General features: G+C 42.2%; 1 protein-coding gene across 4 annotated transcripts in view; it reads right to left on the bottom strand.

Annotated features, from left to right (window-relative positions):
• Nucleotides 1-2027: 2027 nt before the first annotated feature.
• ALDH1A2 (aldehyde dehydrogenase 1 family member A2) overlaps nt 2028-26691 on the bottom strand; it is a 131284-nt gene continuing 106620 nt past the window's right edge. For 3 of the 4 annotated variants that reach the window (XM_055278367.2, XM_063639024.1, XM_055278368.2), the window contains exons 8-14: nt 14452-14554; nt 12607-12791; nt 10710-10874; nt 9826-9983; nt 9460-9534; nt 3846-3930; nt 2028-2277 (exon numbers count right to left, since the gene is read on the bottom strand). In XM_055278367.2, coding sequence (XP_055134342.1) covers nt 3858-3930; nt 9460-9534; nt 9826-9983; nt 10710-10874; nt 12607-12791; nt 14452-14554 — 759 coding nt within the window. In that variant the 3' untranslated portion in view covers nt 2028-2277; nt 3846-3857. The remainder of the gene's footprint in view (nt 2278-3845; nt 3931-9459; nt 9535-9825; nt 9984-10709; nt 10875-12606; nt 12792-14451; nt 14555-26691) is intronic. The other variant, XM_063639023.1, reaches the window with a different exon arrangement.

The raw sequence follows: 26691 nt of genomic DNA, 5'->3' as shown, positions 1-26691 counted from the left end.
CCTCTCTCTCTATTTGAGTTCTGGACGAGCAAGAGCATCGGGTGGAGAGCAAAAGAGAGCAGGCATTCCATACGTCCTGGCTGGTGGTGGGGGAATCTGTGGGACGGCTCAGGACGAGGGCCTGTCCTCCGGCATGGGGGAGGCTACATGGCTCACACCTTAGAGCAGGGCACCGCCATCACCCCTCCCAGCTAATGCACACCATCAGCTTCTACTTCATCAAGACAGAGACCAAAAGTCCCTAATGCACGGGCTCCACACACCACCCTCTACTTCTCAAGCCTTTGCTGCCTGTGCTCTTTGACTTCTCTCCCTTGTTTCTGGGGTGTTAACACCTGTAGAGCTTCCCTCCTATTTCTCTGACTACAGCCTCCATTGCTTTTGCTGGGCTTTTTCTCCCTGGCCTTGGTTTTGGTTTTATTTTCCCCCTCTCTGGATCTGCAGCAATCAATCACTTTTATGTTCATGCGAGAATCTGGTCCACCTGAGCCAAGTCCGAATCTCCCATCTGCAATTGCCTGCTTGAGATTTCTATCTGGATGTCCCTTCATCACCCCACCATTTACATGTCAAAAGCCTGAAGTCAAGCTCTCTCCCCACAACTGGATTTCATGTTGTAGCTTCTGTGGCAGTGGCATAACCATTTTCCTACTTGCCCTGGTTAATAAACTTTTTTCATTCTTTCATATTCATTCCTTAAGTTCCAGTGACTTCTCCATTGATTTGTTTCCTTCCTCTCCATCCCCCATAGCATTATGCCATCCATAGTTTAGTTTTATGACAAACAAACCCTGTAATCAGTCTCTTTCCATCCACTTTGCTCCAGACCAGTATACTCCAACCACTGCTCCCATTACACTCCAACTCAAAGCCCACGAGTGTCTCTGTTTTCTATTACATTACTAGGGATCAGCTCTGGCTGACCTAAGACCCTCTGTAGTCTGACCACTTGCCAGCATGCATTGCCTGCTCTTGCCAGCCCATCTCTTCACTGTCACATAAATATGCCAAGCTTGGCGTCTCCTCTCTGCCTTTGTAGGTTATTCCTTTCATCAGAAATGTTTTCACATGTCTATCTGACTCCAGATTCCTGCTATCTATACGTGCAACAATGGCACCTTTCTAAAAGACTTTCAAATGATTACTTCGATGTCCGGGCCTTTCTCATTTTTTTTTTCCTGATGGCTCAATGGACAGAACATGAGGTGGATTCTCAGGGAGTCCCGCATCTTATATTTCAGAGTTCCATCTGGTGCAGCAGGGACTGCATTCTCCCATGCTCCATCTGTCCCTCTGAAAAATAAGCTACTGGCAAACAGAGCAGTGAACCCCAGTCCACAGCAATGCTTCTTGTCCCCCAAGCGAGATCTGCTCTGGGGCTAAGTCATTAGGTTCAGCTTTTGTCTCACTTGATGGGAACTTGGGTAGAGATTCCAAGGGCTGGAAGGAAAGGTGGGGAGCTGTGCAGTTCTCAAGGGTGGGAACCACTCCTCAAAAGCACGACTCTGAGAACACACTGAGAGAAAACAAGCTCCATCTTGGTAGTAGTACAGTCACCATTTACAGATTTCTTTTTATAGCTGCCAAAATATTCCATCAGGTTATCAGCCTCTGACTTCATTTCACTTTGGTAAATAAAAATAAAGCTACTGTGAAATGCCATCAGCAATGTGATATCGCGGTGTATAGTCCACGTTTGTGAAAACAGACCCCTCTGCATTTTAGTTTTCATGGAGGCTATTCTAAAGGAAACTTGTTATTTCATATATTTCATACATGGTTATACTTACATGCCAGCTAAACTACACGTGTACACAAATTTTAAATAGCATCAGAAAATAAGGTTTTTGTTTGCCTTAATACCATTTACCAGTTACCTTAATGAATTCTGTAAAAATACCCTTGCAGGCTTCTGCTCAGTTACCCAAGAGAGCAACACAGCTGAAAAACCCAGCAGCTGAGGAAGGACCCGAATAGACTCAGTATGACACAAAGACTTACAGACACAGCCAAACAATCCCAAGGAGTACACAATATAAATGCTTTATTGCTAGCACAGAGGTTTCTTTTTAAGTAAATTAAAAGAAATAAATCTTCATTTTCACATTTTATGTTGCAGTCCAAAGGTAACTAGTTGGTTAGTGGCTATGTCTGCTTGGACACATGCTACAGGAGGGCAGCATTCACATGGAAGCACTCAGAAATACGGCATCTGTCAGGGCTCAGGGCATTGGGCTGCTGAATGCACTGTCGTTTGTAAGTAACAGCAAGTGGAGACTTTAAAACATCATGGATAGATAAGAGTTAGTTATAAATAGAAAACTGGTATGGTTAAGAAGCAGAAAATCATTACAGAAGGCTATATATATGTTGCCCATATTCCACATACTCTGGGTCATGTTTGGTACTTTTAAATAAATGATCTGCATCTAGGTTAGAGACTGGATTGGATTTGACAGCTGGAAAGATGGAAGAAGGGATGGAAGAAGGAAAGGAAGCTAACACTTCCCACATCAAACTGGTGGAGTCACTGGAAGGCAGAAGAGGAGTATGTGGTTGGGAAGAAAGGGAGGCAGGCCTGCTTTACTCCCCCCAAGCTATAGGCCATGGCCTGCTCAGTGAGGGGCAAGAATGTATGTGGATGAGCCACTGGGTGTGACAGAGGAGCTCAGTGGAGCACGGCAGTCCTGGCACAATGGAACTCGGCAAATGGAAAAGGAAACCCCTAGGCTTGGCCAGATTTTCCAAGGTCACTGCCAATAGATGTAGGGCACATTATGATAGATGTAGGGTACAGTATGATAGACCAAAATCACACCTGCAGCACTGGAATAGCAGGTATCGGTGTAGAGGTTCAGAAGGTACAGATTCCAACTACAGAAATAATTCTTTTAATAATAATTGTTGCCCAATATTAGAAACTGAATGATGTCTGCAAGGCATCCAGCATTATCAAATTCTTGAGCCTACTCGGATTGTTTTTTGGTTGGTTCTAAGAGAAACTTTGGAAAAGATCTTACCTAGCTATGAAAAACAACCCACTCCTTGCCTTATTCCAGAATAACTGAGAAGGAAGGAATCTAATACACACACACAAACACACACACACACACACACACACACACACACACCCCAAAACTGCAGCAAGTTCAGAAGCTGTGAACTGCACATGATGACTTCCAGTCTCTATCGTCCCAATCTTTTTTCATTCATGTTATTTATGGGTAAAAGAAAACCAGATTGGGTCAGGAATATCCCAGGTTCTTATTACATCTGTAGTGTACCAGCTCCTGGCATTTTCATTCTGGTCTGACTCTAGCTAAAACCATTTCATGTTTTGCTTTGAAAAAATGGATAACATGAAATGGTAGTTTGGCTTTAAAACCTTGGAAAATTGTTCCTGGCCCAACCATCTGCCCCAAAATGAGCTCAGCTGAGATCTCCTTGGAAGGGGGGGGCACAGTGAGCGAGGAGGGCCTGGAAGGAAGAAAATGAAGACAGTAGAAAGGTCACCTTTCCTTAAGAGGAAAGTTCTTTGTGACAAAGGCATGAATTAATACAGCTCCCTTATTTCATCCTGTGCTCCAGGGATACTGGATGTGTCTGCTAGCTCCTCCTCTTCTCTTTATCCCACTTTCCCCGATATTTGGTATGATTAAGGTGGCCCCTTAGTGCCAAGAAACTGTACCCAGCTGGTTTGCTTTAGTTGTGCAGTGACCTGCCTGGCCTACATGTTATCTTTTCAATCTTTAAATAAGGACCGTGGCTCAACTTTGTATTCCTGAGAGCTGGGCCCTACAGAGAAAGCAGAGAGGGACAGACGTGCAGGCTGGGCTTCATCTTACTTCTTGGCCTTCTTAGGAGTTCTTCTGGGGGATCTTTACTGTCACAGTCTTAACTTCTGAGTACTCCCGCAAGCCGAATTCTCCCCTGAAACACAGAAATGGGCCGGGTCAGATACCAGAAGTCCAGGGAGCTGCATGTGAGTGCAGCGGGAGTCCTGGGGAGGTGCAGTTTATCACCTGCGAACAGCAAGTCCTGGGATGTTGATGTAAAAATTCCTCATGTATGCACAGCCCAGCCTTCCTCTGAGAGTCAGAGAAACTGTCATCTCATGGGTAGTTTTTAAAGTTAAAAGGTGATTTGTTTCCACAATACTGCACAGAAAGGCAATGACTCTCAACTACTCAGAGAACTACTGTCAGCCTTGGCCAGAGGGCACACAGATGATGACCCCAGGCTGTGCTCAGAGGCTGAGTGCTGTGGGCAGCAGTGGGACCAGGCCCAGGTCTCTGAACGCCTTGGCCATGCCTCTCTCCACAAGGCAGCACTGGTTCAGCATGAGTTCTTTGGGACAGTAGTGTGCTTTCCTCCCCCAAGAGGGAGGGTGGGAGTGGGTTGCATGTCTAAGTGTTCCTGTCCTTCTGCGTGCTTACTACAATGCTCCTTCTCCTCCACATCTCTTCTCTATTCTGTTCTTTTTGCCTTGTTTAAATGCCTTTTTTCCTTTTATCTATTTCATTATAAAATCAAGCATGTTCTCCTCTTTTTCTTCTCTTCTTCTGAAAGTCACTCTTCAGTGATGCTTTTCCCAAGAGCCTCAGGAGGAGCTCCTCTTTCGTCCTCTCTGTTCACAGAGCCCCTTGTTCACACCTCAACCACCACACTTATCACACTGGGAGGACAAGGGGCTTGAATATCAGTCTTCTTCACTGTGTTGTATCCTACTGATTTTTCTTTTTTGCCTTCCACCAAACATAGGGTATAGCCTACAACAGCAGGCACACAGAAGGTACCTGATGACCAAGGAAGGAAGGAAAGTAGGGAGGGAAGGAGGAAGGGCGAGCTTCCTATTTCCTCTTCCCTAGTTCTACCCTGTTGTCATATCTTCTAGATCAGGAAAAAATAAAAACAATTAGGAGATATATTTGAATATGAAACAAGTAAATGATTGATTAAGAAAGGCTGTCTTTTGAAACAGTCAGTGTACTCGTTACCGCGGCTGGGCTTTACAAGAGAGACCTGCTGTAAATGATTCATTCAGGTTCCTTTTAGGAGACCCCATGACCTACATAAGGCTCCAGTGGCTTTGCCAGCACCTCCTCTGAGCACCATGGGCACCTGAGTTGACAGGGACAACAGAGGGCAGCCAAGGAGACACTGGGGCATGCAGGCTGTTCTCCTGTCCGTATAGTTCATTTCGCTTCGAGGAATGAGAGAAACCAACTGAAATTGCCCCACTCATTGCATGCTTCCCTCATTAACTCCATTCAGTCTCGGAGTCTCTTTATTACCAGCTCAACTCTGGCTCTGTCTGGTCATTTTCCTGTCCTTGGGCAATTCTGAATGTGTCTCTTCATCATGGACACCATGTGCATCCCATTTGAGGTGAATTTACTCCTTTGTTTCCTGGCTTCTGCACGCACTTGTTGGGGCAGGTCCCGAGCCACACTTCACCCCCATGTGACTCTCTAACTAGGTTGTGAGAAATATAAGGAAGTCTACAGAGTCAGAAACCTCGCGATTATGGTTGCTTTCAAGTGTGACTGTTGGCTCCTACTGTTTGGATGTGTGATGCAATGGAAAACCCTGCTGGAGTAGAGCTGCTCCTCTCTGGGTCCTGAGCAGTGATCTGTGCACGGGGGAAGTGAACTCAAATCTGCTATCAAAAGAACTGCTCTGGGCCCAGGACATGAAGGAAAGCCAGTAAGCGGTCTTAGAGTAGCATGACTGAGGAGTCATAGAGGAGACAAAGAGCACTGAAGCTGGGGTCAGAGACAGGAGTGCCCACTCAGCTCTGCCATGAACCAGCTAAGGGATGCCAGCTGAGTCACTGTCATCCTCTTGGTGCCCAGTCATCTCTCCAGCAGTTCCTGAACCTCAGTATATATAAGTATCACCCAAAGAGCTTGCTTCAACTGTTTATTCTTGAACGCTACCCCCACCCCACAAAGATTCGGTTTCAGAAGCTCTAGGGAGGGACCAGGAGACTGTGAGACAGATGGTCATGTGGGTCACACTTGAGGAAACAATGCTCAAAGGTCACTGAGCCCTGAAGTTTGGATTCTTAAGCAATTTCACCATCTTGTTCCAGGATTTCTGTCTCAAATTTATTTACTCCAGTTAAATTTTGTGGCACATACGGTTAACAGGGAAGAAGCTCACTGATGCACAAAAGGTATGCATATCATTATTGATGCAGCCCAATCACTCTGTATGGTCACCTTCACAGCAGGACGAAACATCAAGGCAAAATCACATTTAGAAGACTAGGTTCTAGTCCCTAAGATAAATCAAACTTGGCACACCTAGAGGCTTTAAGGTAACCTGTCAGTATTGGTAGCTCTTGGCCAGCCATTTTAGGACTCACTCAGACTTGCTCATAAAACAAATTAAGAGTTTCTGTTTAGGGTATATATTTTCCTGCTCTTCTACTTGACTTGCAGCAGCATTTCTCAGAGTAAGGTCTCCAGACCATTTGCATCAGAGGAGCTTGTAGGTGGTTGGGACTGAGAGGGAGGGTGGGAGCGGGTCACCGGAAGGCAGGTTGCTTTCAAGGGTGACTGGTGGATCCCAGTGTTTGGGTGTGTGATGCGATGTAAAACCCTGCTGGAACAGAGGTGCTTCTCTGTGGGTCCTGAGCACTGATGTATACTGGAGTCACTCTGGAAGCTTGTTAAAAACGCAGTTCCTGGGTCCTATCGCAGATCAACTAACTCAGAGTCTCTGAGAGTGGGTCCCTAGATACGCATGCTTAACAAAACCATCACCCAGACTGGAGGTGACTTCTCTGTATGCATGCGTATACACGCATGCACACACACACACATAAACTTGACAAGCCCTGATTTAGAGTATTTAACAATGCTTCTCATTTTCAAAGCCAGTGTCCTGAGTTTTTAAAATGCTGAGGTTCACAGAATTCTTTCCATCTCCTCAGTTTGTGACATTTTATGGCTTGTGCTTTGCCACCCCTCATCTCAGGGGAGTTTGATAAGGAAGTAAGAAAAAGAACAGGAAAAGTGAAACAGGCAGAATTAGGTGGGCAGGAGGACCTGAGAAAAGCTCATCTCTGAGCCTGGGAATTAAGAGGGCAGCCCATCAGATAACCTGTAGAGGGCAGCCCTCCCCACAGCTCTCTGTGGGGAGACCTCATGGGCTAGGTCAGCCCTCCTTGGAGTTTCCAGATGTTTCTGGAAGTGCCACTTCTCGTCTCTGCTCCTCTTAGGGATAGACAGGGAGGTGTCAGGGACCAAAGCTGCACGGAGTTTGCAGGCCATGAGATAAACAATTCTGTCTAGATGGAGTATTAAGTGGAGTTTCTGAGGCTGTATCAAATGAGGTGGAAGAGTTGGGGACAAGACAGAGCAGGTTCTTTTATTTGAAGCATTTTCTGTCACTCAGGGTCATTTAAGAAAAAGAAAACATGTTTTGGGGGTAAGTAGAGACAAAACAAACAAACAAACAAACATGCAATCTAGACAAGATGCAGTGGGTCTCATCAAAGAACAGCATTTCCTAATTATTTTTTAACTGCACTGAGAAGGTTCAATCACCATAGTGCCTGGAAGACAAGTAGAGAGAAATGGTTCTTCAGTCTCTTGGGCACTGTTATGTGAGGTTCAGATGGAGCCAAACTGTCTCCTGGACCACCTTTCTGGGCAAGGAGAACATATTCTGATGGGAATAGACTAGACTCAGCTAATGTAACAAGTGTGCCCACAATGAGGGACTATGGGTTAGCCTGAGATTAGGCTCCATCAACCAGCAATCATTTACTGAAAGTATATTTTATGCTCATGATTCATCCTGTTAATGATCTGTAACAAAACAGTCAATGCAAGCAGCATTCCCAGAGCCAGTGACTGCCCCCAGCATTTCAGAGACTGGGAGAGCACAGACACAGAGGAAGGAAATGAAATAAGAAGCGGAATGCATCTTGAAAAGTGGAAGCAGAAGGTGAAGGTCAAAAGCAAATGAAGAGATACCTGGAGTACATGAAGACTCTGTAAAAGCTGAAGGAATACTAAGAACTGAACAAATATGATCCAGATTGGTTATAGGTTCTGGCTGTAAAGTAAGTGAGGGGTACTGGAGGCCGGAAGAAAAGGTTCAAGTGAGAACAGCTTCTCCCTAGCTTACCAGATACAGAATAGAAGTTGGTGACACCAGCTGGAATTTAGGGAAACTTCCACCAAAGTTACAGGTTAAGAAAAGGAGGAATCACCTATATAACACTAATCTGCTTGATGAATAATGATGATTGCAGCTAACATTTTCTGAAGGCTTGCCAGACATTCTGTTGGATGTTCACATACTTAATCCTCACAACAACCCTGAGGCAGGTACTATAATTATTCCCATCTTAGAGATGAGGTAACTGAGGCTTAGATTAAGTAATTTGTCCAAGGTTGCAGAGATAGTAATAGAGGCAGGATTCAAATCCGAGCAGTGTGATTCTAGAAACTGCTCTAATCTCCAAGCTACATCTACTTTATAGTTTTGCTTGGGAACTTGAAATTACCAGTGAAGCTATCTGAAGTATGTAAATCCTCTGCTCTAGTCTTGTTGGTTCACTGCATTTCTCCCACAAACACTACAGTTATTTTTTCCGCAATACCTTTACTCACTCTCCCCCACTGCTACCCTGCTTTGCCCACCAACCTTGAAAATATATTCCCCCTTCTCTATCCAAGCATTCCTCTTCTTGAAAGGCTGACACAAATCCCTGTAGCAGATCATATCTAAAGGTTTCCCAGATTTTTCCAGCTCACAATGATCTTCCCTATCCCTGAGCTCGTCCATTGGTTTACAGTCTTTTCTGCGATTCCTCTGATTCTTACAATGCTATTAGTTTTATTTACCCCAAAACATATTAAATGCCTTAAGGACCTGCATCTTCCTCCACAGACCAAGCACAGGGCTTTGTACATATTTATGCTCAATACTTGTTAGATTGTGAACTAGGCATTTGCTCAAAAAAATATGCATTCAGTAATGGCTGAGGGAATGGGCATCAAACATGTTTCCTCTGTGAGTCACCGCATTTGGCAAATGTAGATCAGTTTCTTTCAAAAGGAGGGAGAGTGGGTTTTTTTCCTGGATGTTACTTCCAGGAAAAACTGTTACTTCCTTTGTGAAGTCTTCTAGGACCCCAGCAGCCAAAATTAATTGATTTTTCTCTGTACTGACAAAATGTTTAACATACTTCTATCATAGCCTTTATTACAGGGAATTAATGGTACATTCATTTTTTCCATTCTCACTTTGGGAAATGGAATTGTGTTTTATTCATCTCTATAACATGTAATAGAACTTAGCTTATAGTAGCATGTGCTCAACGAAATGTTTGTTGAATGTATGGATGAGTGTAAGATAATTGAACTATTTTTTAAGTACTGCTCTGTGCTGATATTTGCAATCTATTTCTCTGCAGGCATCAGCAACTTTAAGACTTACATTTCTCTCCCATTTCCAGACATCTTGAATCCCCCAAAGGGGCTCTGGGCATTTAAGGCATTGTAACAATTGATCCTGAAAGAAGAAAAATAATACTGTGAGTTCATGTGAAGTCTGACCACATAATCTGACTGGCATGGTATTTCTTTTAGAAGTTTTATTTTTAAATTTCTTTCCTCCAGAGGAAAAATTTGTAATTTAAAATCTACTTTGATTTATGGATCTAAGCAGTAAGGAGCGTACCCCTTTTCTGGTGAACTTTGGTTGCTTTTGGTATTCCCCATCCTTCCAAGAAGATACTTGTTTATTTCACCCTGGTCCCTATACCACCAGTGGAATTTGTTACAAGACTGACTCTGATCTTACCAAACAGTCCCAGCTTGCATTGCAGAAGACACTGTGAGGGCCTTGTTGATGTCATTAGTAAAGACAGCTGCTACAAGTCCAAAGTCTGAGTTATTGGCTCTTTCAATAACTTCATCCATCGTCTTAAATCTCAAAATTTCCTGAACAGGGCCAAAGATCTGCAAAGAGATAATATGACTCAACATGGTTGCTCTGCCATTCCTTTACCTGCTTTCCGCATTTCAATGCAAGTTTACTCTGCCTTGATTACTTAAATGACATTTAAGTTTAGCAGTACAAAACTGTAAAATCTCCCAACCTTTCCTAGGATAAGATTATGCAAGAAGAGTCTAACATTAGTGTTTAACCTCCCCAACCTCCCCAACTTCCCCATCCTCTCCAGCATCACTTGATTCCACTGTGTATACTAGGGGTGTCTTCTTTAGGTACAGAAGAGCAAGTGGCATCCTCCATGATCCTGCAAACACTGCTCCAGAACTGAATGCTCTGGACTGTGGGCCGATTTGCTCCTGGTCCCTCTCTTGCACAGATGTAAAGATGCTTCAGTGTATTCTCTCTCCTGGTTAACATCCTAGTGACCCACATTTAGGAGAGCTGAACTATTGCCAGTGTATTGTTGAGGCCAATGGTAGGCTAGTCTGATTGTTCTGTTGGCTAATAATAATCATAAGCACATAGCATGTCACCTGGCCTCCACCTAGCTTGCTTGTCTTTTGCTATACTTTTCTTCTTGAAATGGGAATTTTCATAGCCATGTTCATTACTGTTGCAAAATGAATATATGTAAAATATAAAGAGCTAGAACTCTAATATCATCCACTAGAAATGCTCTAGAAATGATCCCAAGAAAGATGTGGCTTTTGTAAGAACAGCATATTTGATACCTCTTCCTTGGCAATCCGCATATCATCAGTGACGTTGGAAAACACTGTGGGCTCAATGAAAAACCCCTTTCGGCCCAGTCCTTTGCCTCCACATTCCAGCTTGGCGCCCTCGGCCACACCACTCTGGATGAGTTCCAAGATCTTGTTGTACTGTTTCTTATCAATCTGTGGGAGACAAGACTTAATGACTCCAAATACAACCTTCTACGAAAATGGAAATAAGTATGTTCTTGAGAATCTTTCATTTTAGGAGTTTTTTCAAAGTTTAACTACACCCAGTCAGATCATATAAAACTGCTGTTACTTACCAATTTTTGACCTACAAAAAATTGGCAATTTTGTATGGTTAATCCTAATATATCGACGACTCCAATAAATGTACTGCTCTGATGATACTGCCTAATCAGAAGTACCAGCTGAACATTTAGAAAAATGTTTCAAAATGATGGAGACACTGGCTAATTTACTATTCATTGTTCATATGAGGGAAAATTGACTTTTATAATTAAATGAGTAACTTAGCAAGTTGTATTCATAGTAAAAAGAGGCAAAAATTAGCACACAGCCTTTTTAGATAGTGCTACACACCCAATCTTATTGTGGTTTGTTTTTAAAGGAATTCCTATTACACTTTTAGAGGAACTTTAGAGGAAAATATTAACAGTAAAGAGTGAAGGACTAGCTTCATAGCCCAAAAAAAATAAGGTCAGTCTTCCCCCCCAAAAAACTGACGGAGTTACCATTTACTTATTATGGTAAATAATACAAAAACCTACATTCACCCAAGTTTGAATGGCTCAGCCAGAACATCAATCTTCTCTTGAATAATCCCTAAAGCCATGCTTTAGTGACCCATATAAGAGCTGGTCCAGGTTCCTTCTAAAAATTCTCAGAACCTGTCTACAGATTAAAACCAGAATTCCCTTTAGAAATATGCCTTGATGATTATCGTGAACCTGCTGAGGTGAAAAGTGTAGTCTGACTGCTCAGGAGAGACTTTGTGGCCCTCCCCACCCCACTACAGTACACAAGGCCTTCAGATTAAGAAAGAACCATACAGCAAAAGGGAAGTGAGCCAGCCCTTCAGTTCCTACACATTCACAAGCTACAAGTGATCTGTCCAGACTTGTTCAGGCTGCTGGAGAGACTCCTTGGCAGCTCGTAAAAGGATAGATGGCTCTAGGAAAGAAAGATATCTACCCTCCTTGACTGTGGCATCTATAGGGATGTCCTAAAGTTCAGTGATTGGAAGGACTGGGACTGGGTTCTAGTGTCAAGACCCATCTTGTCATACTCATGCCTTTCTTTAGAACTGAGAGACTCCAGCTTAGTCCCAAAGGTCAGAATATTCTTTTTTTTTTTTTTTTTTTTTTTTTTGAGACAGAGTCTCACTCTTTCACCCAGGCTGGTGGAGTGCAGTGGCATGGTCTGTAAGCTCCATCTCCCGGGTTCACGCCATTCTCCTACCTCAGCCTCCCGAGTAGCTGGGACTACAGGTACCTGCCACCTCGCCCGGCTAATTTTTTTTTTTTTTGTATTTTTAGTAGAGACAGGGTTTCACCGTATTAGCCAGGATGGTCTCGATCTCCTGACCTCATGATCTGCCCGCCTCGGCCTCCCTAAAAGCTGAGATTACAGGCGTGAGCCACTGCGCCCGGCCAGAATATTCTTAAAGTAACGGTAATCCCATAGTTTTTCAGAGATACAACTTAGAAAGGGAAAGAGAAGTATAAGAAATAATCCCTCTCTGGCTCCATTTCCAGCCACGAAGACATGGTGGAGAATAAAGAAGTCAGCCGAAAAGGAAGATGTTGCTTTTTGGGTCCTAATAGAGTGTACACAGTTCTGTGCCAGTCAAGGATTAAGTAAACAAAGGGAATGGTTATGATTTTTCTACCTGGGGACCCTGCTCAGTGGTGGGGTCAAAGGGACTCCCCACTATGCGCCTCTTGGCCCGCTCCACGCTTCTTCTCACAAACTCCTCATAGATGGACTCCTCCACGAAGATGCGAGAGCCTGCAGTGCAGCACTGGCCTTGATTGAAGAACACACCCTGGTGGGCCTGCTCCACAGCATAGTCCACTACAAGAGGAAACAGCCATGTTCTCACTGCTTTGCCTGGGGAGGGGCCTGTCTGTGAAACCACCTCCCTCCCCTCTCCAAAGCCCTAGGTATAGTGTGCTCACTGCACGACATAACCATGAATAGCGCTGAATTGGGAATGCAACTTAGTTCTCGTTCTAACTACACCCTGACATGCTATGTGAACTTGAACAACTTCACTTCTTTGGGTCTCTTTCTTATTCTGCAAACAGAGGTACTGAACCTCATGTATAACAGGAGTCTCAAATCCCAATATACCACTGGGCTAGGGAGATAAGGTAACGGTATGAGTCTGCCAGGTGGTAAAGCAATGTAATGGAGAGGCTAAGAAGGAAAGCCACTATATTTAATCATTGCCATGCATAAATATGAGCCCCAGGTTGCCAGATCTTCTCAATTTTCACAGAAATCAATATTTTAATGTGAAGTTCTTGTTTTGAACATAGTGTAATGTTTAGACAGGTAAACATGTCTATATTTTGTATTTGGCCAATTTACAACTCCTAATCTACAGGGCCTTGGGGCTGTATGTTTCGTATTTGGGGGATTAAACCATAACACCAATGGGTCTTCTTTGAAGACACTAACTTTCCTCTAGATTGACATGGACTTGTGTAAAATCCTATGATAACTCTTCCATATTCATCCCTTATATCTTACACTTCAAAATAGCTTAATCTGATGTGCATTAGTTGCTAAATGACCGACTGACTGAATAAATGAATCAGTCAATGTTAGGGCGATGGAGTTCCTACTCCTCAAGAGGAACAGGCATAAGGATTCTGATTTTCTTGACAACTAATATAAAGCTAAAGCTGAACTCTGCAAATTCCAAGCTGGGGCTGACATTCAAGCAATCTGCTTTTGGTTTTCTGATCTCTCTGGTGGTGAAACTGGGAAAGCAGCTGTGCCTGGCAAAAAGTGAAGAAAAAAAAAAAAGAATCACTGAATGAGATGGTGTGATTTCCTTACCTGGAGAGCTTTTCAAAACAGAAAGGTCACACCTGTGCAGAATGGCCTAGGTGGCATCCTTCCTAGAGACATGGGGTTTCTCAGTTACTGCTCTAAGCCTCTGTAAGGTCCTACTGGCAAGTGGAATCATCCCAGCTTTAGGATTACTCATACTGAACTGACCCACATGTGCTGTCATCCTAACTGAAAGTCATGGGAGCAACAGAAAGGGGTTGGAATTGACTAAACAGAGAAGGGGCTGTGGGTTTGGAAAATGCTGGCAGGGCTGGTGAAGTCGGATTTATTTAAAATGGTCTACCAGCCACCAGGCACAGTTGAAAAGTTACAGATTTATTGAATCTAGGCAGAGAGACTATCCTTCAGGTGCTCAGCAGCTGAGACGGTTGCTGTTGAACCATATGCCACTGACCAAGCCTCCATCTCATCCCCCTATTCTACAACATCACAGATTCAAAATAGCTCATTAGTGTCTAGAAAACAACTGGTTCAGTCGTCAACTGAAAAGTGCTCTTTCCCCATTATTAAACTATTTTCTCCTTAGAGGAGACCTTCTTGATTGCCCTTAGCTTCAAATATCTTTTGCTAGTGTCCTATCAAAAGTGGAGATACAAAAGAGAGTACCAAAGGGTGTGTGCTGGTTCATGTATGGGACCCATAGTTGACTTACAATCAGCATCAGCAAAAATAATATTAGGACTTTTGCCTCCAAGTTCCAGAGTTACTCTCTTCAAATTACTTCTTCCAGCTGCTTCTTGGATAAGCTTTCCAACCTGAAAGAAGGGAAATGGAGATAGGTTTTGCAAATCCTGCAGGTGAGACAGTCACTGGCCAATGCCAGCTCAGGGCAACAATGGGATGCAACAGTAACAAACCCTAAAAGGCAAGTCAAACCAGCTCTTGTCATCAGCTTGGGTGTACAAGATATAAGTTAGTGGGGTACAGTTTAATGTCCATGCTGGAGTGAACTGGAAGCTTTAGTTTCATGATGGAAGGACTAAGGAAAAGGGAGTTAAATCTGGAATCTTAATCACTGAAAGATTTCTCTAAAGACAACTGGCAAGAAAAATGTAACTGGAGATTTCAATCACTGCACTGTGGCCTTTAGCTTTGGACTCCGGCTCCAGAAAAAAAGCCAACTGGTGCCACTTGAAAGATATCATGAGGGTAAAACAAATTGTTCATGTATCTCCCAAAATGCCAGGCATGATTTTTATTACATGCTCCAAAGAGACTATCAATATTACACCTTTGCCTCTGCCTAGAGCTACAGTAAAAGGCTAACAGACAGTTGAGAATCTCTCTTTTTGTGCAATCTCGTAAATGTCATTTATCTTGAATCCAAGTAAACAAGAGGCTGAGTTAGGAGAAAGCACTTGCCAATGAGTAGACTCACATTGGCAATGAAAATGAAAGTGTCAGAATGGAAGCAAAGATCCACCACTTAGAGCCCCTGCTCAAGGCAGAACCCTACCTTAGTGATGGGGAGTGCTGTTGGGAGACAGCCTGCAGCTGACACCTCCTTCAGGGTCCGCCTCAGCTGAAAAGAGCTCCCTTGCCCAAGGAGAAGCCCTCTTCCAAGTGGCCCATATCCACCCACTGGTGGTGGCAGGGTTTGTATAAAGGTCCTACCCTTTCAGCCTAGCATAGGATTGGGCTCTGAGGGACGGTATATACTCCATGATGACCCAAGTGACTGGCAGAGGCTGTGTCAGGCCTGTGTTGCAGTTCCACTTCCCCAGGGCCACTCCCCTTCAGCAGGGATCCCTAGTAAAATCCTGCAAGCTAAACTCCAACTCCGTGAATGCTCTCTGGGAACCTAACCTACAACAGGGTGCGACTCCCCTGGAGAGCACATATCACTTTATGGAAAATGCAGAGCAGAGCCGCCATATAGCCCATAGAAGCAATTTGGTCTTGTTGAGATTAAAAAATGCTACTTGTTCCTGAAATTTTCCTGAAAATTAAATATTTTAAAAGCCTGGGGAAGAGAAATGCTACATTTACTTTCAACTCCTGCAGTCCCTTGTTGAGATCCTCCAGTGGGACTAACGACTTCGGAGGCAGTGGAGAACCCTGGCTAGGAGAAAAGGCTCTGGAGCCAGGCTGCCTGGATTTTTTTTTTTTTTTTAACCAGTTCTATCACTTAGTAACTGTTTGAGCCTAGGAAATTTATTTACTATCTGAGCCTTGGATCCTCCTCTGTAGGGGGGATAAAAATACTATGTACTTCAGAATTCTATTTTGAGGATTAAGTGGTGTACCATATATGGCACTTAGAACCCAGCCTGGCACACAGTAAGTGTGCAGACATGCTAACCATGAGTAAGCGTGAGAAGCCGGGGCCTCCCTTTTCTTCCACGTTCAATGGACAGAAATGGGGGTGATGTAAAGGAGACAGGTGGACCTTCCAAAGCAGGTCTCCCGTAGATCTCCCAAACTGCCTATGCTGTTAACTCCTTCAGAAGAACACCGGGGAAACTCCAACTTCCCCTCAGTCTCCAATATCACTCATTAACTGTAACTCTGCCTTCTTGTAAAAAAGATTTTGAAAATGTATCCCCATCCTGAGAAAAGCTAACCTTAGGAGGAAACAGTGATGTCTCTCAAAGACGCAGAACTAGTTTCTTGATTTGCTGAAAACATGACTTACCAAGGTGTTGGAAAATGCTAACACCTGGCCCTGAAGTTTGATGGGTGAGCTGCGGCTAACCTGCCAGACTGCCCTTCCCCCACCCTCGCCATTTTGTGTCTCTTCCACTTCCACGCAAAGGCCTCAGGAAGACCTGGTCTCAGTAAAGGCCCTGCTCTCACACAGACATGCTCCTCTGAGAAGAAAACAGGCAGACACAAAGGGAAGGAGAATCTGGCCCTCTGTTCTGGGAATGGTGAATTATGAGTGGTAAGGGGGAACTCACACTGAAGGGCAGCTGGGGAAACAGCAATCCTCTGACTTACTGCCAGCACTCAGGGAGGGGTGTTCCCTGAGGAGGCTGTCATCTGTGACTGTCTGCTCTTCTGAGAATGTCAGTGTTCTTGCTCGCTCCACTCTGGGGGAATCCAAATTAACTGATGTGGACTCATTTTAAAGTCAAGGAAGATAAACAGGTAACTGCTTTCTCAACAAGACAATTACTGGAATTCACAAACATATTATTCATTAAATTAAACCAGTATTTATTGAGTAGTCTATGTTAGATACTTACAAGCATTATGTCATTTAAGCCTCTCAAAAACCCTACAAAGCAGGTTTTATCTCATTTTAGAGATGAGCAAACTTGAGTTAGAAGTTAGTGAATGTCACCAGGCTCCCCAGCTGGTTCATGACAGAACCTGTTGGACTATCTGCAGGCTGATGCCAGAGCCCAGGCCTGGGATTACTCCCTCTCCTTCCCCCTTCCTTCCTCCCAGCATTGTCATTTTTCTGTTCTCTTTTCTACATTTACTGAGCACTAATGTGTGCCACATACCATCAAAATCTTTTTTTTTTTTTTTCTTTGAGACAGAATCTCACTTTTCTGCCCAGGCCGGAGTGCAGTGGCGCTATCTCGGCTCACTGCAAGCTCCGCCTCCCGGGTTCACGCCATTTTCCTGCCTCAGCCTCCTGAGTAGCTGGGACTACAGGTGTCCACCACCGCGCCCAGCTAATTTTTTGTATTTTTTTTTTTTTAGTAGAGACGGGGTTTCACCGTGTTAGCCAGGATGGTCTCGATCTCCTGACCTAGTGATCCGCCCGCCTCGGCCTTCCAAAGTGCTGGGATTACAGGCGTGAGCCACCGCGCCCGGCCCATACCATCAAAATCTTATCCCTGCACTCCAAGCTGATTTCAAAGTAGGTAGGAATATCACCTCTTGTAGACACAAATAATGTTCATAAATCATCAGTTACAAAACTTAGATTCTGCCTCCAGGTTTACATTCAAGAAACAAGCAAAAGCAAGGAAAAATCATGAGTTTTACACATAGTAAGATGCTGAGTAAATATTTGGGGTTGGCAGACACTGCTGGCCCAGCTGGCATTATATTTCTGTTAGCCCTACTCCCTGATATTCATCAGACCATTCTAGAGGTTGATATTTTTTGCCACTAGAAATGTTGGCCAGTGATTATTTTCATGGCTACGGTAACTATACAGAAGTTTCAGTCTATGATCATCAGAGAAGAATACCTAAGAATAATTTTCCCTGCATCAACGCTTTACCAGCCTTTCCTTAGAAACCAAATTTGTGCTAACCACCACAAGGCAAATCTCAGATGAATACTACCTTTCCCCTTCATCTTTGGAAGAAAGTCGAGTTACAGTTCAAGAAAGAACGGGATGTGTTAGGCTATGGGAGAACCACTTCCATCTGGAGTGGCCTCAGGACAGGACACTCCTAAACAACCCTGGTTTTTACCAAATGTCCCTCATTCAACATATTCATAGTTTTCCTACTATGTGCCAGGTACACTGTTGGGCATAGTCCCTTACCAATAAGGAATTCACAGCTAAAAGGACTCCCATGTAAACCTAGTAGATGTTCAATAAATGTGGCTTTGCAGTCCACTAGAAAAAAAATCTGAGTCTCATTTAATATTAGCTCTAAACAGATTAAATTATAGTTCCTCAGTACTTTGTTATAACCCAAAGGTTTCTGAAGTCAAAGCCTGTGGGATTAGAAAGTATAAGAACGAATGAATTACGCATAAAACAAAGGCCTAGGATTGACCAATCTTTCTAAAATGGAAAAGTTTAAGTGTGGTTCCTCAGGGATACTGCCCCTCCTGACATGACCAGAAGGTGGGAGTGCACGGTAAGATAAAGGAGGCTGCAAGGGTGCACACGTTTTCCAAGTGCTTAAAAGTCAAGTTAGCAGAGATGTATTTGATGATGCCAAGTCCTATTCTGATGAAATTGGCAATTTGTAAGTTAAAACAGGTAAACATACAGTTTGAGAAATTAAATCCTGTATATGATGTAATATAGATTAAATAGGATAAAGGCACAGAGATCAAATTTTTAGTTCGCCATCACCTTTTCTTCCGAGCAGAAAAGATTTTACAACGTACTCGTGTGATACCTCCCGCCCCATTGCTGACAACCTGGCTAATTATAACCATATTTAGGCTTATGGACTACAGTTTGGCCCACAGGAGTCAGAAGACCTGGTACTACAAACTCTGGCTTCTAATGAATCTTCAATTTGGGAAAGCCACTTCACCTCCTCCTGGGTCTCAGTTTCTTCATCTGTAGAATGAAGGCACAGGCCAAGCAACAAATCTCTCCCTTAGTACTCCAGTTAATTGAAGGAGTTAAAAAAGACAGACAGGACTCCTGGGGACCCTGCTCATTCTGAGAGTCTGTTCACAATTCTTGTGTTTTTCTTGCCTTATGAAGCAGAAGTAGCTTGTTACAAGTAGAACACCACAGCTGCACTGAATGATAGAAAAACCTCATCTTTTTTTAGTTTCCCTGCCCAGAGCTCATTATGAAAGAGTAAGTGATAGCGTTCCTATCATGCAGTTTCTTAACTTTGCACTCCCTGCAGAGCCTCTCAGCTCTGTGTACCCCAAACATGCAAGGGCAGTGAACTGGGGGCTCCTCCACACATAATGAAACTGGGCTAATTCTCAGCAGGAATGTTGGCACAGTTCAACTCTGACTCCCATCCTCGTTTGAATAGGCCTCAAGATTGATATCAGGAGTATCCCTGGAAGAGCCACAGTGTACTGGAATCATGTTCACAGCAATGCGGCAATGTAGGGGAAAGCAATTTGGGGCTTTGCAATAAAAATAATTTGTTATACAGGACAAAAAGGAACACAAAAGGCTTTTCATGCCTTCTTTATTCAGGGCAGTTGCTCCCTGAACACAGTTTATAAAGTTGGGTAAAATTTTTCTTTTTATTAATTACTCATATTAGGTGAGTTCCTACTCAGAGCTATTTTATTACACATATCAAGGTAGATTTTTCTCAGAGATATAACACCTTTTTAAAAATAGAAAAATCTCTACTAGAGATCCCAGTAAACTAGTCAAAGATGCCTGCGTCTTGTAATATCTTTTCATAAATCCCAAATAGATTTACTCTCTGCTTCTTCCCTCTTCTCCTTTCTTAATTTTCATTGTTATGCTTCCTGGTTCCAACTGTGTTGGGAATAGAAACGCCAAAAATATGGGGATTGGGTGTTTGTCTTTCTGAAGTACCCAGAAATAACAGGCCAAATTAATCTGTCCAGATTTCCACCAGAAACAAACAGGACCAAGGCATCTAAGCAGTTCCTTTAAGTGGTAACAGCAGTTTAAACCTTTATCTGTGAAATTCGGATTATGAAGGCCAGTATAACCACTATGTTTCCAGCCTTCTTTCCCACCATTCCAACCACCACACACCCACGACTCTAGCCACACAAAACCACTTGCCTTTTCTGGAACATGCCTGTATGTCTTTGCATAAGCTGCTCCATCTACCTGCAATGCCTTTTCACCCCCTGCTTACTTGATAAACTCATTTTTACAGAGATAACTCTTTCACCTCCTCTGAGAAGGTAGCTTGCCTTTCCTACCGTCCCTGCTGGGTTTGGTGTTCCTTCTCTGATCTCACAGTGCTATGTACATAACTCTCACATTGTGCTTGTTTAATAGCTGTCTCCCTGACTACAATGACTGACTTTTTAAAAAATATGCGTATGTACACAGATTTTCTTTTAAGACAGGGTCTCACTCTCTTGCCAAGGTTGAACTGTAGTAGTATGATTATGGCTGACTGCATCCTTGAAATTCTGAGTTCAAGCAATCCTCCCAACTGAGCCTGAGTAGCTGGGACTACAGGCACTTGCCATCATGCCTGGCTAATTAAAAAAAAAAAAAAATTGGTACAGACAGCGTCTCACTATGTTGACCAGGCTGGTCTCAAACTTTTGGTCTCAAGGGGTCCTCCTGCCTAGGCCTTGAAAGCACTGGGATTACAGGCATGAGCCACCAGGGCCCAGACAAACTTTCAATAATTTGTTAAGTCAATAAGCCAGAATACGAAAATTGCTTGAGAGCAGTGGTGTGATCACGGCTCACTGCATCCTTCAACTCCTTGGCTCAAGCAATCCTGCCCTTCAGCCCCTTGAATAACTGGGGCTACAGGTGCACACTACCAAGCCCGGCTATTTTTTATTTTTTTGCAAAGACCGGGGCTTGCCATCTTGCCCAGGCTGGTCTTGAACTCTTGGGCTTACACAATCTTCTGGTCTTGATCTCCCGAAGTGCTAGAATTATGGGCGTTAGCCATCGTGTCCAGCTAATGTTGTTGTTGATTGAGCACCTATTCTGTCTACTTGTTTTCACAAACATTATTTTATTTAATCTTCATGACAAAACTGGGAGGCAGGAATTATTATCCTATTTTATAATCGGAAAAAAAGACAAGACTCACAGAGGTCAAGAAATGACTTGCAAACAGGCACCCAATGAGTGGCAGAGCTAGGACTGGTCTCAGAATGTGCACACCGAGCCTTAGGCTCTTTTCCCTCCTCTTCTCCAGACCTTCTCCTGGGAATTGGGTCCCCTTTGCTGTGAGTAGCATTTTGACAGTCAAATGCATCATCTACCACTAACATGTTCAACTGCCTTGTACACTTAGCCATCCTTTTGTTACATAAGACTCTCTATTTCTATTTCAGATAAGCTTTAAAAATCAAGGTTTTGATTGTCTTGGTCTGCTTTGATAGGAAAAAGCATGGAGCAGTCACGTCAAAAGTACTCTATGTCCCATTAACTAGTTGAGCTAAAGGGATCAACACCTTAGGACCTGCTCAAACTCAGCCTGAGTTTTGAGGAGAAAGCTAACTGCAGAATCTTTGACTTAGCATAGTTAGAGAATAGATCATGGAATCTCATCCAGCAGGCAGAGACTATACCATACTTCTTCTTATTCTTCAGTCTTCAAGTTTTAAGAATTTTTTAAAAAGAGAAGTTTTATGCTAATAGTTTAAAACCTACACAACCAAAGGTTTTTCCACATGAAACTGGTTTTTTCAATATCTTCATGACATTCAAACTGGTATTTTTTAATAAAATACTGAATGATTCACGAATGGACTCACACAACCTTAGGAAAAGGCCTATTAGCTGTTTATAGCTAAAACTGTAGCAAGCCCCTTCCCCCAACCTAAAATGAGGGGTGAAGCTAACTAGGAGAGAGCTGACCTGATTCATGACTCAAGCAGTAGAGATGGTGCTTGTATCATGCAACATGACATTTATCTCACTTAGAAAATGAAAGAACCCCAGCTGCGTAAATTAGAATGAGTGATAATACAGCTGTTAGCTACAAACATTTGTTTGGCATGAATCAATCTGGACTCTCCTGTAGTTTGCTTTGATGGTCTCTTTACTATCTTGTTGACTAATGATGAGATCATTGTTTGTTAACCTAACTGAGTAAAGAAAACACTATACCAAGCAAAATGCATATTGTTTTCCTGTACTTTATTGAGGTTGTCTATTGACTTGTGTTTATAAGAGCTCTTTTATATTTATTAAATATTTACATGTACTGCTTATGTATTTAGCTGCATAAGGAGAAATTAATCCCATCTTTAATCTGAGTAAAGTTGTTGGCTTTCTAAAGGCCTTTTGCTTTAGTAAAATGGAAAGCAGCCACCTCAAATAAGGTTCTTGTTGTTAACTGTTCCAGACACTTTGTAATGTACCAATAGGTCCCATCTCCCTAAGGAAATCACAGCAAAAGCCATGTTCTAATCCATATTTAAGTGATATGTTCACTCTGGAAGAATCTATACAACTTCTCAGGTAGCCTGCAAAGTTAGAATAAATGGATAAAGAAGTAAATAACTACAGCTGAAAAGGGGTTTGGGGATTATGTGATCGTTTGATTTGCCTGTGAACATTCTCCATCCACCACTACTAATATGGAAATTACAAATTGGCTTTTATATTCTAGACAAATGCTGTTCTTCCTTAAGTCCTCTAGTGTCTGCCAATAATGTCATTCCAGAGAAGAAACTAAGAGATAACCTAGAAGTCACGGGATTAGTTCCCCTCCAAATGAATGTAAGCCTCTCTACAGAGAGAGAAGAATCAAATGTAGATTCTGTCAGAAAATTTAGCTGAAACTTGCTCTATTCACACTGTAATAGACTACTTAATATTTTAAGTATTCCTAAAAGCAAAATAATTCAAAGACCCACCTTCCACCCTATTCTCTTTCCCAAATTCACCCTTCTCTCTCTCTCTCAGTTCCCTATTGAATATCTCAGTATTGGAAGATTGCATAGGTAGTTGTTAATGTTTTATTTGTGAAGATAAAAAAAATTCCTGTTGTTATAAAGCTACAATAGTCAAAATAATGTGATACTTGTGATGCAACAGTCACACAGATTACTGAAACAGAACAGAGAGTACAGAAATAGACCCATATAGGGCTAGGCGCAGTGGCTCATGCCTGTAACTTTGGAAGGCCAAGGCTGGTGGATCACGAGGTCAGGAGATCGATACCATCCTGGTTAACATGGTGAAACCCCGTCTCTACTAAAAATACAAAACATTAGCTGGGCAAGGTGGCGGGCACCTGTAGTTCCAGCTACTTGGGAGGCTGAGGCAGCAGAATGGCGTGAACCCGGGAGGCAGAGCTTGCAGTGAGCTGAGATCGCGCCACTGCACTCCAGCCTGGGTGACAGAGCAAGACTCTGTCTCAAAAAAAAAAAAAAAAAAAAAAAAAATAGACCCATATAAATATAGACCCATATAAATATGGAAAACTTATGCTTGAAAAAAGCAAGCATCACAAAGGCAATTCAGTGGAGGCAGGGCAGTCTTTTCAAGAAATGGTGCAGGAACTATTGTCATTATCCATCTGTCTAGCACTTGGATCCTTACGTCTCAATATACACAAAAGTTGAAGTAGATCATAGGCCTAAATGTAAAACACAAAACTATAAAATTTCTAGAAAAAAGCATATGAGAAAGTCTTTGTGATCTTATGTTAGGCACAGATTTCTTAAGACACCATACCAAAAGCCTAACCCATAAAAGAAAATATTAATAAACTGGACATCAAAATTAAAAACTTTAAGAGACACTGGGAGAAAATATTTGCAAAGCACAAAGGACTTTTATCCACAATATACTAACAATTTTCATAATTCAACAATGAGGAAAACAAACAACCTTGTCTCCAAAATGTGCAAAGATTTAAAGATACTTCACTAGAGAAAATACACTGTGGCAAATACACAAATGAAAAGACACTCAATGGTAGAGATTTGGAAATTAAAACCACATTGAGATAATGCTATATACCTATTTGAATGGCTAAAATGTAAAAGACTAACCACATCAAATGTTGGTGGGGATGTGAAGGAGTTCAAAGTCTTAAACATTTCTGGTAGGAATGTAAGATGGTACAACCGATTTGGAAAACAGTTTGGCAGTTTCCTGCCCTACCACACAATCCAGCCATTCCATTCCTAGGTATTTACCTAAGAGAAAAGGACATATATGTCCATACAAATATTTGTACATGAATGTTCACAGAAGCTTTTATTTGTAGTAGTCCCAAACTGAAAACAATCCAAATGTTCATCAATGGCTGAATGGATAAACAAACATACAACAAATGGATAAATCCAAATGTTCATCATTGGCTGAATGGCTATTAAACCTGATACACGTTGAACATCCCTCATCAAAATGTGTGGAACCAGAAGTGTTTTGGATTTGGGATATTTTTTCAGATTTTGGAATATTTGCATTATACTTTACCAGTTGAGCAACCCGATCTGGAAATCCATAATCCAAAATGCTCCAATGAGCATTTCCTTTGAGCATGATGTTGGTGCTCAAAAAGTTTCAGGTTTTGGGAGCATTCCAGATTTCAGATTTTTTGAATTCAGAATACTTAAACTATACATCCATAAATGGACTACTACTTGGCAATAAAAAACGAATTGATACACACAACATAGATAGATCTCAAAATAACTGTGCTGAGTAAAAATAGCTAGACAAAAGAGTATATATTATATGTTGCCGTTTATGTAAAATTCTAGAAAATGCAAATAATCTATAGTGCCAGAAAGTCTGGGAATGTGGGGGTGGGGGTGGAGAGAGAGATAAGACAGAGAGAGATTACAAAGGGGCACTAGGAAACATGTGAGGGTGAGGGACATATTCACTGTGAACCCTACTGATGGTTTCACAGGTAGATGGATACACATGGCCAAGACTTATAAAATTGTACACTTTAAATATGTGAAACCTATTGTATATCAATTATACCTCAATAAAGCTGTTAATAGAGGCCTACATTAAACAAAAATGTTACTTCATTACAGAAATTATGCCATATATCTCTTTGTTGTCCTTTGCAGACTACTGCCAGGAAAATTACATTCAATCTATCTGATGAATTAACACATAATATAATGGTTGTAATCAAGGTAAAATGTATTAGAAATACATTTATTATTTTGAAACAATTAGAGCTAAACAGGGAAAAAAGTGAATTAAAAAAAAAACAAGCAAAAGGTGGTGAAAAACAGATCAGAGGCCAATAAAATAAAGTCTGATGACTGGGGTGAAAAGGAGGCAATATTTGAGATTACAAATCTAAAGAATAAAGCATCATAGTCACTATAGAGTTGATCAGTTCTTATTTATATGCATAGAAGTTAGAAAAAAATATTGAGCTAAGGCCTCCCTGGCTAGATAAGGGAAGAAAGTTCATTTCCGGTAGAAGAAATGGCATGTGCCAAGTCACAGAACTGTGAAAGGCACGTCTCATTTGGGGTTTTGCAAACAGTCTAGTAAGGCAAGCATACAATGGGCAAGTGTACGAAATGAAGGTGGTGAGAAAGGCAGGGGTCTGGTCATAAATCAGTCTGTTACCCTAAGAAGTTTGGATGTTGGTATATGATGGATACCCAGGTAGAGATGTCCACTCTACAGTTAGTGCTCAAAAGAGAGGTTGTTAAATTAAAGCAAGCTATTTTAGGGAAATCTCTTGACATACTGTGTTGATTCACTCATTTCATTACTTCCATACTGGTAAATAATTGAATCAATTAGCTGGGAAATGGTGGTTAATTTCCATGCTTAGAAGCCAACAGTTATAATAGTTACAACTGAAATTAGTCACGGGCCTTCCCTAAGGAATATCGCTTTAAGCAGATAAGAACCAAATCACCAAAAATTGCTTAAGAAGAAAATCTCACCAGCCAAGTATGGAAGATAAAATTTCCTATGAATTCCTCAGCTGATTGCTCAGGTTCCCTTGAACAACTTATGCAGGGGGAACATAATGGTCCTGGGGGCACTGGAGGTGTTTAGCTGTGCTTAACCTACGAAATCAGGGACCAGGGCTGGAGCACAGAACAAATAAGAGAAGGAATAGAGAAAAACTCAGGTGATATTACCAACAATCAGCCCTATTTGCTGTATGCTAGGTGAGCCTTGATGGCTTCATTGGTAAAACATGGAGTGACTTAAGGGCATCTTTATACACACCAATGCTTGGTACACAGTGGGAAATCAAAATGCTTATGGAATGAAAGAGAACTCTTAGTTCTAAGATTATCAAAGTCATCTCTCTTTTACAGCTGGAAAGTTTGTTAGTGGCTTTGTGGGTTCAAGGGCTGCTCCAATATATTAAGAGCAGGAGTGATGGGAAACTATAACTACAAATAGATTAAAGTGGCATGGGAGTAGCAATAGTACTACTTGTTTATGCAGTGTGGCTTACAGAAATGTCTTCTTTACAGCTGCACTGTATGAGCCAGAGCTTCTTTCTGAGAAATACAATCAAAGAACTTTGCTCACATGCCAATATGTACCCATCTTCAGTCAGATGTTTACTATATTGTCAATTCTGTATAGTTTTATAGTATGTGTGAACTTTTAGAAATGTCTGCAAACTTT

This window comes from Symphalangus syndactylus, chromosome 5 (genome assembly GCF_028878055.3).
Source record: "Symphalangus syndactylus isolate Jambi chromosome 5, NHGRI_mSymSyn1-v2.1_pri, whole genome shotgun sequence".
NCBI classification, from domain to species: domain Eukaryota; kingdom Metazoa; phylum Chordata; class Mammalia; order Primates; family Hylobatidae; genus Symphalangus; species Symphalangus syndactylus.
Note: the sequence above shows the minus strand (reverse complement) of the source record. Positions and strands in the feature narration are given on the sequence as shown.